At 44.4% G+C, this 14,147-nt stretch overlaps 1 protein-coding gene across 1 annotated transcript in view; it reads right to left on the reverse strand.

Annotated features, from left to right (window-relative positions):
* Positions 1-10,211: 10,211 nt before the first annotated feature.
* The window catches only part of LOC137346461 (multidrug and toxin extrusion protein 1-like), a 77,584-nt gene continuing 73,648 nt past the window's right edge, over positions 10,212-14,147 (reverse strand). The window contains exon 17 of the mRNA XM_068009912.1: positions 10,212-10,450. Within this exon, the coding sequence (XP_067866013.1) occupies positions 10,212-10,450 (239 nt within the window). The remainder of the gene's footprint in view (positions 10,451-14,147) is intronic.

Below are 14,147 nucleotides of genomic sequence, written 5' to 3' on the forward strand. Positions count from 1 at the left end.
ATTGTGACCCAACTGGGAAAATTCAGCCCATTGCCATTGGGGATCAACCGATCTGTATATTTCTATGTAGGAAGCATCCCATTGATTCCGCTTGGCTAACAATGAGGAGCAAAGCCATAGAGACCAGGACGATTCCAAGTTCAATCTGCAGCCTGTATTGAGTTTGTTGAACTCTCCCAAGACACTGATAGTGACAGTACAGTTAGCCTGACTGCCTCTGGTATAAGAAGCATAAAATCAGCAAGGACATGTTCCCCTGGTAATTATCCAGAGACCTCCTATTGAACTGCATGTGTGAGAGCACAGCATTGAGCTGCACTGTGATGTACCAAAAGTCCATTTCCTGCTGATATTCAATGTCTAGGCTGATGCTTGCAAAGTGGATGAGGTACTGGAGGGCAGGCCACGAAGAAATCAAGAATAAAGACAGGGAAGAGTGCTATATTTTTCCCAGTGAGACCGTTCACACTAAATCTACCATAAACAAAGCAGAACAACTATGAATACTGCGGGAGGGTTAATTCTTGTCGAAATCTGAATTTAAATTATTTTGTGACAGTAGGATAAGAAGACACAGATTCAAGCTTGTAAACCGTCAGGTAATTCTTCTTCACACAGTAATCAACGATGAAATATCCTTCCAGGAAGAGTTGTGGAAGTAAACACCCATGGAATCGTTTGGAAACATTGCAAATGCTGTAAAAAGGGGACGAGGTGGAGGGTGGTGTGGAATCCTTCTGGACAGATGTTGAATAGGTAAGTAGTCTGCAATGTCAGTTGAACTATTCCTGGCTCTTTTTCTTGTCCTATCATTTTTTGATGGCTGATAATTACAGTTTACTTTGCAGTAATATCTCCAAAGTACATCTTGATCCTGATAAATATTTCACTGCCTTGACAATGAAAATTATGCTTAGATCAAAAACTCTTCAAACCAGATTAGAAGGCAGGAATATTACAAGCTTTTCACCACAGTCTAGTTAATAATGAATTCCATAATTCATTGTAACACCAAGTGACAGAAAACACCTCATAAAGTCATGTTTTCCCAATAATGATTAGACTTCTACATCTTGCTGCTTTCTCAGACAGCCACAAGATATCAGGGAGGGTCTTTGAACGATCCTAACTCATCCAGCAGAAAGGAGTTACAATCTCCGAACTTTTGCTTGAAGAAATTCAAAGACTTTTTGATGCTGTCACTGTACCCATTTAAAGTATGACAAAACCTCCTGACTTCAATCCTCAGTTTGCCTCTTGACTGATTAAGCCACACTTGCCTTGTATTCCTGGCCATGGTCATGATTAAAGTTCAAATAGGTTCCTGATTCACCTTTCCCACGCCATTTCCTATAAGTTTCTTCTCTGAGGTTGACCCCACTTAGCTGCCTTCTCTTGGAGCCCAAGTTCCTCCAGTCTTTCTGAAAAAAATCTAATTCTCCAACATTCAGTCTCATGGTTCCTCTGGGTGTCAGCTGTGACTCAGCGGGTAGTTGAGGTCCTGTCTGTCCACTCTGAAGGCCACAAAAGATCCCGTGGCACTATTTTAAAGAAGAGCAGGGGAGTTCTTTCTGGTGTCCTGATCAATGTTTATCTCTCAACCAACTTCACTAAAACATTTTTGTTTGTGGGATCTTGCTGTGTGCACATTGGCTGCTGTGTTTCCTACACTGCAATAGTGAGCACACTTCAAAAGGACTTCATGGGCTGTAAACTACATTGGGATGTCCTGAGGTTCTGAAAGGTGTTGCATAAATGCAAGACTTTCTCATCTCAAGGGATTGAAGGTCTTCTATGTGTCTTGATGACTAAAACTGAACACAATGTGTTGTCTGACAATGCACTGCGTAATTCTAGCTTGACAGTCTCTGACTCGCACTCTACTGCTTGAACTCTATTGTTCAGCATCCTATCCACTTTGTTTATTGCTGCTCTGCAGTGATTGAATATATTAAGTAGCAAGTCTATTAATATTCCAGATTACTTTCAACTGACAATTTAGCTATTTCAACACCTTTCATGGAATATTTACTTGCAAGACATGAACTGCAGATTGCTGAATTGTCCACCGCCATTTATGATTGGACATGGCAGAGTTGCAAATCTTTAACCAGAACCCTCACCCATGCCTTTGTGAGCTTAAGATTTGACTGTTCCAACACACACCTGGCCAGACCCAGGTTCCACTGTTCGTAAACTTGAGGTCATCCAAAACTCTACTGCCCGTGACCTAACTCGCACCAAGTCCCATTCACTCATCAACCCTGTGCCAGATGACCTACATTGGCTCCTGATTAAATAAAGCCTCAAAATTAAAATTCTCACCTCTGTTTTCAGACCACTCCACGATCTCGCCTTTCCCTCTCCCTGAAATCTCCTCCAGCCCTACAACTCTGAGATATCTGTGCTCCTCCAATTCTGTCCTCTTCAGCAACACCAGTTTTAATCACTCCACCACTGGCGGCCGTGCCTTCAGATGCCAGAGTCCGAAGATCTGGAATTCACTCCCGAAACCTTTGTGGCTCAACACACTTTCCTCCTTGAAGGCACTGCTCAAAAACTGCACCTTTGACCAAACTTTTGGTCATCATAGAATGATTGGGTTTGATATTATTCCAGCGATGGGGATCCAGGCGGCATGCCAGAAGGTTGGGGACAGCCCGCCTTGCCCCTCAGATGGTGCCCCTTGCAATTTAGTGGTGGGCAGCTGCTGTCGGAGACGCCATCCCTTTAAGGGACGAGCTCCCGCATCCTGAACTGCTGGCCAATCGGAGGGCTGGCAGCACTGCAGTACCAGCAGTGCCATTGGAAGCGGTGGCCACTGCTGGTACTGCAGGAGGTCTGCAGCGGAGAAGATGTCGGAGACCCCGAACAGGTAATTGGGGCCAGTGTCACCGGGGTCAGTCAGGCAGGCACTGGTGACGGGGTTCGGGGGGTGGTGTTGTTAAGGGTGGGGGTGGTGTCCTGACGGGCAGCGGCCATGCAGCCATGGGGCCCTCCAAGGGCCTCAAATTGCCCTCCAAGAACTGGCACGCCCAACAACCCTGCTAGAGGCTGCCAGGTCTTACCTTAATGGCCACTTAAGGGAGTCAATTGGCCTGGGGTGGGAGGACGTCCTCACCATTTCATTTCCTGGACTAAAATTCTGGGGTCTAGGACAACGTCAGGAACAGCAGCCCTTTCCATATTGTTTGACTCCCACCTCCCTTACCTAAAGGACAGGATGGAGTCATAACAGCACAGTCGAGCAATCCAGTCAGTCCCATTCCCCCACTCTATCCTTGTAGCCCTGAAAGTATATTTCCCTCAAGTGCCCATCCAATTTCCTTTTCAAACCATTGATTGTCTTCACTTCCACCACCCTTGTAGGCAGCAAGTTCCAGGTCATTACCACTCGCTGCACAAAAAAGTTCTTCCTCACATTCGCCCTGCATCTCTTGTTCAAAATCTTAAATCTGTGTCCCTTGTCCTTGTGCCATCAGCTAATAGGAACAGCTTTTTTTGTCGACCTTATCTAAACCTGTCATATACCTGTACACTTCTATTATATCTCACCTCAATCTACTTTTCTCCAAGGAGAACAACCCCAGCTTCTCCAATCTAACCTTGTAACTAAAAACCCTCATTCTGTTAAGTCTCCTCTGCACCCTGTCAAGGGCCCTCACATTCTTCCTAAAGTGTAGATACCAGAACTGGATGCAATAGTCTAGTTGTGGCCCAACCAGAGTTTTCAGGGTTTAGCATAACTTCCCCACTTTTGTATTCAACATCTCTATTTATGAAACCCAAGATTCCATATGCTTTTCCAAACTACTCTCTCACTATGTCCTATGGCCTTCAAAAACCTATTGACTGCATCCCCAGGTTCCTCTGCTCTTGCAGACTCCTTAGAACTGTGCGATTAAGTCTATATAGCTTCTCCCTATCCCTTCTGTCAAAGTGCAACATCTTACACTTTTCTGCATTGAATTACATCTTCCACTTGTCTGCACATTCGTCGAGTGTATCAAAATCCTGTTGCAGTCATTGGTATCATCTTCTCTGTTTGCCAAACCTCCAAGTTTGGTATCATCAGCAAATTTTGAAATTTTATTCTGTATTTCAATATCCAATTCATTTGTATATATCAATAAAGCAGTAGTCCAAAAGCTGACCCTTTCGGAACAACACAGTCTACCATCCTCCAGTCTGGAAAAGGGCTGTTTTCTGTCCTTAAGTCAATTTTTTAAATCCAAGTTGACAAAGACTCTCCCATTCAATGAGCCTCAATTTAGTTAACCAGCCTTTTATGTGGTACTTTGTCAAACACGTTCTTAAAATCCACATAGACAACATCCACCACATTCCCCTCATCAACCTTCTTTGTTACTTTATCAAAAAATTCCATTCGATTAGTCAAACATGTTTTGCCCTTTAAAAATCCCTGCTGGCTCTCCTTAATTCAGACAAAACTTTTCAAATGCCTGTTAATTCTTGCCTTGAATGTTGTATCTATAACCTTACCCACCACTGATGTTAAACTGACCGGCCTGGAGTTACATGGAATGTCCTTACACCATTTTTTGAACAAAGGTGTCACATTTTCCACTCTCCAATTCTCTGACACCTCCCCGTATCGAGGGAAGATTGGAAGATTATGGCAAGCCCTTGCACTATCTCCACCCTCAAATTCCCATGGCAACATGCAATGCAAGCCATCCAAACCAGGCGACTTATCCACTCTCAGCATCGCCGGCCTTTCCAGTACATCCTGCCTATCAATTTTCATCCCATCCATAATCTCCACCATCTCGGCTTCTGCCTTAGTAAACACTGATACAAAGTACTCATTAAGTAATCTAGCCTTGCCCTGGCCTTCTAGCCATTTATCACCTTTTTTGTTGCTTATAGGCCCCACCCATCCTCTTTACTACCTCTTTACTATTTACATGCAGGTAGAAGCTTTTTGGGTTCCATTATCAGTTAACTGCCATTCTAGTCTCATATTCGCTTTTTGCCAGTGTTATTTTCCTCTTCACTTACCCTCTCAACTTATTATATTTGGCCAGGTTCTTGCTTGAAGAATTCACCTGAAATGCATGGTATACTCTCGTGTTTTGTTTCATCATATTCTCCATCTACCTTTTCATCCAAGGAGGCCTGGTTTTGGTTCCTCTAACTTTCATCCTTGTTGAAATGTACCGAGCCTGTAGCTGAAGCATCTCCTCCTTAAAGCTTACCCATTGTTTCTTTCCAGTTTTTCCTGTCAGTCTTTGGTTGCATTTTACCTTGACTAAATCCCCTCTCATCTCATTGAAGTTAGCTCTCTTCCCATTTAGAAGTTCTACTTTAGATTGTCCCTTGCTCTTTTTCATTAACAATCTAAACCATGTGCTCCAATGATCACTTTTACCCAAACATTCACCCACAAGCACTTGGTCAACTTGGCCCACCTCATTCCCCAGCACCAGCTCCAGCAATGCCTCCTTCCAAGTGGAACCGAGAAAATATTGGTCAAGGAAGTTCTCCTGAACAGATTTCAGAAATTCCTCCACCTCCTTATCTTTTATTCTAAAATTATCCCTATCAATATTTGGGGAATTAAAGTTCCCAATATCGTCATTCTATAGTTCTTACACATCTCTGCCATTTCCCTGCAGATTTGCTCCTCTATCTCTCTCTCTCTCACCATAAGGAATAGCAAGGGAAAGAAATCATGGGTGGGAGTGTTCTATAGCCCCCGCAGAAGTTGCCTCTCTGTAGGACAAACTATTAATCAGGAAATAATGGAGGCGTGTAAGAAGGGCACTGTAATTATCATGGGTGATTTTAATCTGCATATAGACTGGACAAATCAAATTGGCAAGGGACTCATGGAAGACAAATTTGCATCAGGGATTGTTTCTTCGAACAATATGTTGCAGAACCTGCCTGGGACCTGGCTATTTTATATCTGGTAATGTGTAATGAAGTAGGATTAATAAGAGATCTCGGAGGTAAGCATCCTCTGGGGGGAAGCGATCATAACATGGTAGAATTTCAAATTCAGTTTGAGGGTGAGAAACTCGGGTCTCAAAACAATGTATTCAACTTAAACAAGGGCAATTACAGAAGTATGAAGACAGAGTTGTCTAAAGCGGGCTGGGAAAATAGACTATAGGGAAAGTCAGTAGATGAGCAGTGGCAGACTTTTAAGCAGATAGTTCACAACTCAGCAAACATTTATTCCAGTCAGAAGCAAGGACTCGATGAGAACGATGAACCACCCGTGGATAACAAAGGGTGTTACGGAGAGTATCAAATCAAAAACAAAGGCGTACAAAGCGGCAAAAGCTTTGGCCAGAGGATTGGGAATTTTTTAGAAACCAGCAGCAGATGACTAAAAAACTAATAAAGAGGAAGAAAATTGATTATGAGAGTAAATTAGCAAGGAATATAAAAACAAACATTAAGAGCTTCTACGGGTATATAAAAAGGAAGAGAGTTGCTAAAGTAAGTGTGGGGCCCTTAGAAGATGAGACTGGGGAATTAATAACAGGGAACAGAGAAAAGGCAGATAATTTAAACCAATATTTTGCATTGGTCTTTACAGTGGAGGATACTACAAACATCCCAACAATAATCGATGAGCAAGGTGTAAACGGGAGGGAGGAAATTGTAACAATCTCTATCAAGAGGGAAAAGATGCTTGACAAACTGATGGGACTAAAGGCAGACAAGTTGCCAGGACCTGGTGGCCTGCACCCAGGGTTTTTAAAGAGGTGGCTACAGAGATAGTGGAGGCATTGATCGTAATATACCAAAACTCACCGGATTCCGGTCGGGTACCAGCGGATTGGAAAACAATGTGATGCCCCTGTTCAAGAAAGGAGGGAGACAGAAAGTAGGAAACTATAGACCAGTTAGCTTAACATCTGTTATTGGGAAAATGCTAGAGTCCATTATTACGGAAGAAAGAGCAGGACATTTAGAAAAACATAATGCAATCAAACAGAGTCAATGTGGTTTTATGAAAGGGAAATCATGTTTGACAAATTTGTTAGAGTTCTTTGAGGATATAACAAATAGAGTGGATAAAAGGGAACCGGTAGACGTAGTGTATTTGGATTTTCAGAAGGCTTTCGATAAGGTGCCACATAAAAGGTTATTGCACAAAATAAGAGCTCAGGGTATTGAGGGTAATGTGTTGGCATGGACTGAGGATTGGTTAGTAGAGGGTCAGGATCAATGGGTCATTTTCAGGTTGGAAAGCTGTAACTAGTGGGATGCCACAAGGATCGGTCCTAGGGCCTCAACTATTTACTCTCTCTATTAATGACTTGGAGGAAGGGACAGAGTGTAGTGTATCCAAATTTGCTGACGATACAAAAATAGATGGGAAGGCATGTTATGATGAGGACACAAAGAATCTTCAAAGGGATATCGATAGGTTAAGTGAGTGGGCAAAAACTTGGCAGATGGAGTTCGATGTGGGAAAGTGTGAGGTAATCCACTTTGGTAGGAAGAATAAAAAGGCAAATTATTATTTAGATGGAGAAAGTCTCCAAAATACTGCAGTACAGAGGGATCTGGGTGTTCCTGTACATGAAACACAAAACGTTAGCATGCAGGTGCAGCAAGTAATTGGGAAGGCAAATAGAATTTTGGCCCTTATTGCTAGGGGGTTAGAGTTTAAAAATAGGGAAGTCTTGTTACAACTGTACAGGGTGTTGGTGAGGCCTGGAGTACTGCAAACAGTTTTGGTCCCTGTATTTAAAGAAGGATATACTAGCATTGAAGGCAGTTCAGGAAAGGTTCACGAGGTTGATTCCTGGGATGAAGGGGTTGTCTTATCAAGAATGGCTCAACTGGTTAGGCCTTTATTCATTGGAGTTTAGAAGAATGAGAGGTGATCTTATTGAAACATAAGATTTTAAGGGGGCTTGACAGGTTAGATGTTGAGAATATGTTTCCACTGGTGGGGGGAATCTCGAACTAGGGGACATTGTTACAGAATAAGGGGGCACACATTTAAAACTGAGATGCGACAGAATTTCTTCTCTCACAGGGTGGTGCATCTCTGGAATTCTCTACCTCAGAGAGTTCTGAAGGCTAGATAGATTTTTGAAATCTCAAGGAGTCGAGAGTTATGCGGAGCAGGCCCGAAAGAGGAGTTGAGGCCTGGGACAGATCAGCCATGATCTTATTGAATGGCGGGGCAGGCTCGAGGGGCTGAATGGCCTACTCATGCTCCTATTTCTTATGTGCTTATTTGGAGTCCGATAGAATACCTCCAATAGCGTGATCATAACTTTCTTGCTTCTCAACTCTAACTAAATGGGGGCAGCACAGTGGCGCAGTGGTTAGCACTGCAGCCTCACAACTCCAGCGACCCGGGTTCAATTCCGGGTACTGCCTGTGTGGAGTTTGCAAGTTCTCCCTGTGTCTGCGTGGGTTTCCTCCGGGTGCTCCGGTTTCCTCCCACAAGCCAAAAGACTTGCAGGTTGGTAGGTAAATTGCCGTTATAAATTGCCCCTAGTATAGGTAGGTGATAGGGAAATATAGTGACAGGTGGGGATGTGGTCGGAATATGGGATTAGTGTAGGATTAGTATAAATGGGTGGTTGATGGTCGGCACAGACTCGGTGGGCCGAAGGGCCTGTTTCAGTGCTGTATCTCTAAACATAAATGCATTCTGTCCTTGCCCCCTCAAGGACATCCTCTCTTTCCAACACTACAATGTATTTTCTAATCAGTACTGCCACCCCACGTCCCCTTTTTCCTTCCCTATCTTTTCTGAACACTTTGTATCCTTGTATATTAGGTGCCTAGTCATCACCATTTTTAAGCCACTTTTCCATATTACCACTGCATTATATTCGCAAATGGCTGTTTGTGCTTGTAGCTCACCAATCTCATTCACCATACTTTGCTGTCTTCATCTGCCCTAATATTCCCTTATGTGGCTCGGTGTCAAATTTTGTTTGATAACACTTCTGTTTGTGAAATGCCTTGGGACTTTTACTACATTGAATGTGCTAATTAAATACAAGTTGGTGTTGTTGTTGTTGGATCGCGTAGCTCTACATACAGCGTGCTGCTTTCACTGTTTAGCATCTATGTATTCCTGTGCTGTAGCTTCACCAGGTCAGCACTTCATTTTCAGGTGAGCTTGGTGTTGCTTCTATCATGCAAAGAACAGGGTGGGTCACCTGACTTGTTGGTGATGGAGGAATGAGGAATATACTGAGCCATGAGTGTCCGAATTGTGGTGGCACCCAATTCTGTTTCTGCCGATGGACAAAAGCACCTCATTGATGCCCACTTTTGAGCTTCTAGATGTGTTCTTAATGTATCTCAATTAGCACATTGGCAGTGCCAAAACACTTGATGGAGGGTGTCCTCAGTGTGAAAAGGATTGTGTGATTCTTGGATATATGTAATTACTGAGGATGAGGTCAAGTACACTATTCCCTTGTGTTTGTTCTCTCACTACCTGTCTGCAAGCGATATCCTTCAGAACATGGCTAGTTCGATCAGTGGTGCTACTACCAAGCCGGTCTTGGTGATGGACATTGAAGCCTCCCAACCAAAGTACATTCTGTGCCCTTCCTACCCTCAGTGCTTCCTCCTGGTGTTCAACATGGAGCAAAACTGATTCATCATCTGAGAACGGATGGTCGGTGGTAATCAGTGGGAGGATTCCTTGATTATGTTTAACCTAATGCAATAATACTGCGAGGGGTCTGGGGTCAATGTGATGACTCCCAGAGCCAGTACCCCCCATTGACTGTATACTACTGTATCCCCACCTGTGGAGGGTCTGTGCTGCTGGTGTGATGAAACATATCCAGAGAGAGTCATGTCGGAGTCTGGGACATTGGCTGATGGATATGACTAAGTTAGGCTCTTGCTTGCCTAGTCTAATACATCCACAAACTGATCACAAGAAAGGCAGCTTGTTCACTGGGACTCTGGACAACAATTGAATGGGAAAATGGTCTTTCCAAGTGCTAAATCTTAACACCATCCAACTGAAATATCAACAGTTCATGAGACATTTGGAAATCTGTTCGTAACTGATCATTGTTAATAAATTTTTCTTTATTATATATTTAGAAATAGATTGGAGAATCTGAACAGCCACAATCAGATTTTGTGTGAAATTTGCCCTCTATTGTAATTCAGGCACAGTTTTATGTCTCATGCTACAGAAAATAATCTTGCTTTGTCTTTGCAACATTCACTGGGGTCTACATGTTTTTTGTAAGAATAAAGTGTATCACTAGTCCAATTGCCAGTACCAATGGTCCTGAAAGGAAAGCTAGGCCACGACGAATGATCAGTTGTTTTGTGGACAAGATTTCTCCAACTGTGGTAACTCCAGTGTCCAGAATGGAAGACTCATCTGTAACACGGTCTTTGTCTATGTTTTGTTCCATTTGACAAACATTGGGCATTGGAACCACTGCTCTGTTTCCTGTGTCCACTTCTGTGAAGGAAAGTCACATGGAAAAGTTGTAAGTACATGATGTTACTGGTTGATCCAATTGTTTTTAGGAGGGCTGGTGATCAGAACAATGATCTCTTCCATGACTACCAACCATTGGCAATAACACATTAGCTACAAGCAGGAGATCTGTCTTGCCAAAGCACGGTAAATTCGACTGAGTATTGGCTATGTTGCCATCCTGACAAAGTTTGAGAGACCAGCTCAAAACAGCAATTAACAGGAGATGCACTGGCACAAAAATGTACATTGTCCTTTTTCATATTTTGCATTTCCGCTTACTGATCAGAACTCTCCATGATCCAACTTAGAGTTGGGTCACTAAAAAGCTAGTCTAATGATGGCCATGAAACCATTGTCAATTGTCGTAAAAGCCCAGCTGGTTCATTAATGTCCTTTCGGGAAGGAAATCTGCTGCCCTCACCTGGTCTGGCCGACACGTGACTACAGATCCACAACAATGTGGTTGACTCTTGAATGCCCTCTGAAATGGCCCAGCAAGCCATTCAGTTATATCTAACTGCTGCAAAGTCAATAAGGAATGAAATTGGACAGACCACCTGACATCGACCTCGGCACTGGAATTGACAACAGCAAACCCAGCCCTGTTGACCCTACAAAGTCCTCCTTCCATCTGGGGGCTTGCGCCAAAGTTCGGAGAGCTGTCCCATAGACAAGTGAAGTAGCAGCCTGACACACTCACAGAATCATACCTTACAGACAATATCCCAGACACGACCAATACCACCGGCAGGACAGACACAGCAGAAGTGTCGGCTCAGTGGTATACAGTCGGGAGGGAGTTGTCCTGGGAGTCCTCAAAATCGCGCCAGACCCCATGATGTCTCATGGAATCAGGTCAAATATGGGCAAGGAAACCTCCTGTTGATTCCGACCTACCACCCTTCTTCAGCTGATGAATCAGTACTCCTCCATTTTGAACACCACTAGGAGGATACACTGAGAGTGGCAAGGGAGCAGAATGTACTCTGGATGGGGGACTTCAATGTCCACTACCAAGAGTGGCTCGTTGTACCACTACTGACCGAGCTGGTCGGGGCCTAAAGGACATAGCTGCTACACTGGGTATGTGGCAGGTGGTGAGGGAACCAACAAGAGGGAAAAACATACTTGACCTCATCCTCACCAATCTGCCTGTCGCAGATGCATCTGTCCATGACACTATTGGTAGGAGTGTCCACCGCACAGTCCTTGTGGAGAGGAAGTCCTCTCTTCACATTGAGGATACCCTCCACTGTATTGTATGTTACTATCACTGTGCTAAACGTGATAGATTTTGAACTGATCCAGCAATGCAAAACTGTGGCCAATCAGCAGCAGCAGAATTGCACTCAACCACAATCGGTAACCTCACAGCCTGGCATATCCCCCATCATTACCATCAAGCCAGGGGACCAACCCTGGTTCAATGAAGAGTGCAGGAGGGCATGCCAGGAGCAGCACCAGGCATACCTCAAAATGAGGTGTCAACCCAGGACTGCTTGCATGCTAAACTGCATAGGCAACATGCAATAGACAGAGCTAAGCGATCCCATAACCAACAGATCAGATCCATGCTCTGCAGTCCTGCCACATCCAGTCATGACTGGTGGTCATGACAAGTAACAGGAGGAGGTGGCTCCACAGATATCCACATCCTCAATGATGGGGGAGCACAGCACATAAGTGCAAAAGATAAGGCTGATGCATTTGCAATAATCTTCAGCCAGAAGTGCTGAGTTGATGATCCATCTCGGCCCCCTCCTGAAGTCCTCAGCATCACAGATGCCAGTCTTCAGCCAATTCAATTTACTCCTCATGATATCAAGAAATGACTGAAGGCACCGGATACTGCAAAGACTATGGGCACTGACAACATTCTGGCAATAGTACTGAAGACCTGTGCTCCAGAACTTGCCACGCCTCGAGCCAAGCGGTTCCAGTACAGCTACAACACTTGCATCCAACTGGGAATGTGGAAAATTGCCCAGGTATGTCCTGCACACAATAATCAGGACAAATCCAACCCGGCCAATTACCGCCCCATCAGTCTGCTCTCGATCATCGATAAAGTGTTGGAAGGAGTTGTCAACAGTGCTATCAAGCGGCATTTGCTCAGCAATAACCTGCTCAGTGAGGCTCAGTTTGGGTTCTGCCAGGGCCACTCAGTTCCTGACCTCATTACAGCCTTGTCTGAAACATGGACAAAAGAGCTGAATTCAAGAGGTGAAGTGAGAGTGCCTGTCTTTTACATCAAGGCAGCATTTGACCGAATACCAAGCATCAAGGACCCCCAGCAAATCTGAGGTCAATGGGAATCAGGGGGAAAACTCTCCGCTGGTTGGAGTCATACCTAGCGCAAAGGAAGATGGTTGTGGTTGTTGGAGGTCAATCATCTCAGCTCCTGGGCATCAATGCAGGAGTTCATCAGGGTAGTGTCCGAGGTCCAACCATCTTCAAATGCTTCCTCAATGACCTTCCTTCAATCATAAGGTCAGAAGTGGGGATGTTCTCTGATGATTGCACAATGTTCAGCAGCATTCGCGACTCCTCAGATACTGAAGCAGTCCGTGTAGAAATACAACAAGACCTGGACAATATCCTGGCTTGGGCTGATAAGTGCCAAGTAACATTCATACCACACAAGTGCCAGGCAATGACCATCTCCAACAAGAGGGAATATAACCATCTCCCCTTGACATTCAATGGCATACCATTGCTGAATCCCCCACGATCAATATCCTATGGATTACCATTGACCAGAAACTGAACTGGAGTAGCCAGATAAATACCGTGGCTGCAAGAGCAGGTCAGAGGCTAGGAATCCTGCAGCAAGTAACTCACCTCCTGACTCCCCAAAGCTTGTCCACCATCGACAAGGCACAAGTCAGGAGTGTGATGGAATACTTTCCACTTGCCTGGATGGGTGCAGACCAACAACACTCAAGAAGCTCGACACCATCCAGGGCAAAGCAGCCTGCTTGATTGGCATCCCATCCACAAATATTCACTCCCTTCACCACCGACACACTGTGGCAGCAGTGTGTACCATCTACAAAATACACTGCAGCAATGCACCAAGGCTCCTGAGACAGCACCTTCCAAGCACATGACCTCCAGCACCTCGAAGGACAAGGGCAGCAAATGCACAGGAACACCACAAAATTCCCTTCAAGCCACACACCATCCTGACTTGGGATGTTATTGCCATTCCTTCAATGTCACCTGGTCAAAATGCTGGAACTCCCTTCCTAACAGCACTGTGGGTGGACCTACCCCACATGGACTGCAGCGGTTCAAGAAGGCGGCTCACCACCACCTTCTCAAGGGCAATTAGGGATGGACAATAAATGCTGGCCTGGCCAGCGACACCCACATTCCATGAACGAGTTTAAAGAAAGGGCTGCTAGCTGAGAACCATTCTACAAAGCCATGTAGTCACACTGCCAGCAATATGGCCAAAGACTATCAAAAGTTCATTGACCCCATCATTGGTGGATGTGACCATGAATCACCACAGGTCAGTCTGAATTTCACAGCTCAAGTGTTACTGGTCTATTAAAATATGAATGAAGACTTACTGAACAATCTGGTAATATCTTAGTGTTTTAATTAAAGAGGAACCAAAGTCAAAGTGAACAGATAGGAGGAGACATGTATGAAGTGCACTCCTTTTATC

This window comes from Heterodontus francisci, chromosome 30 (assembly GCF_036365525.1).
Source record: "Heterodontus francisci isolate sHetFra1 chromosome 30, sHetFra1.hap1, whole genome shotgun sequence".
NCBI lineage: Eukaryota > Metazoa > Chordata > Chondrichthyes > Heterodontiformes > Heterodontidae > Heterodontus > Heterodontus francisci.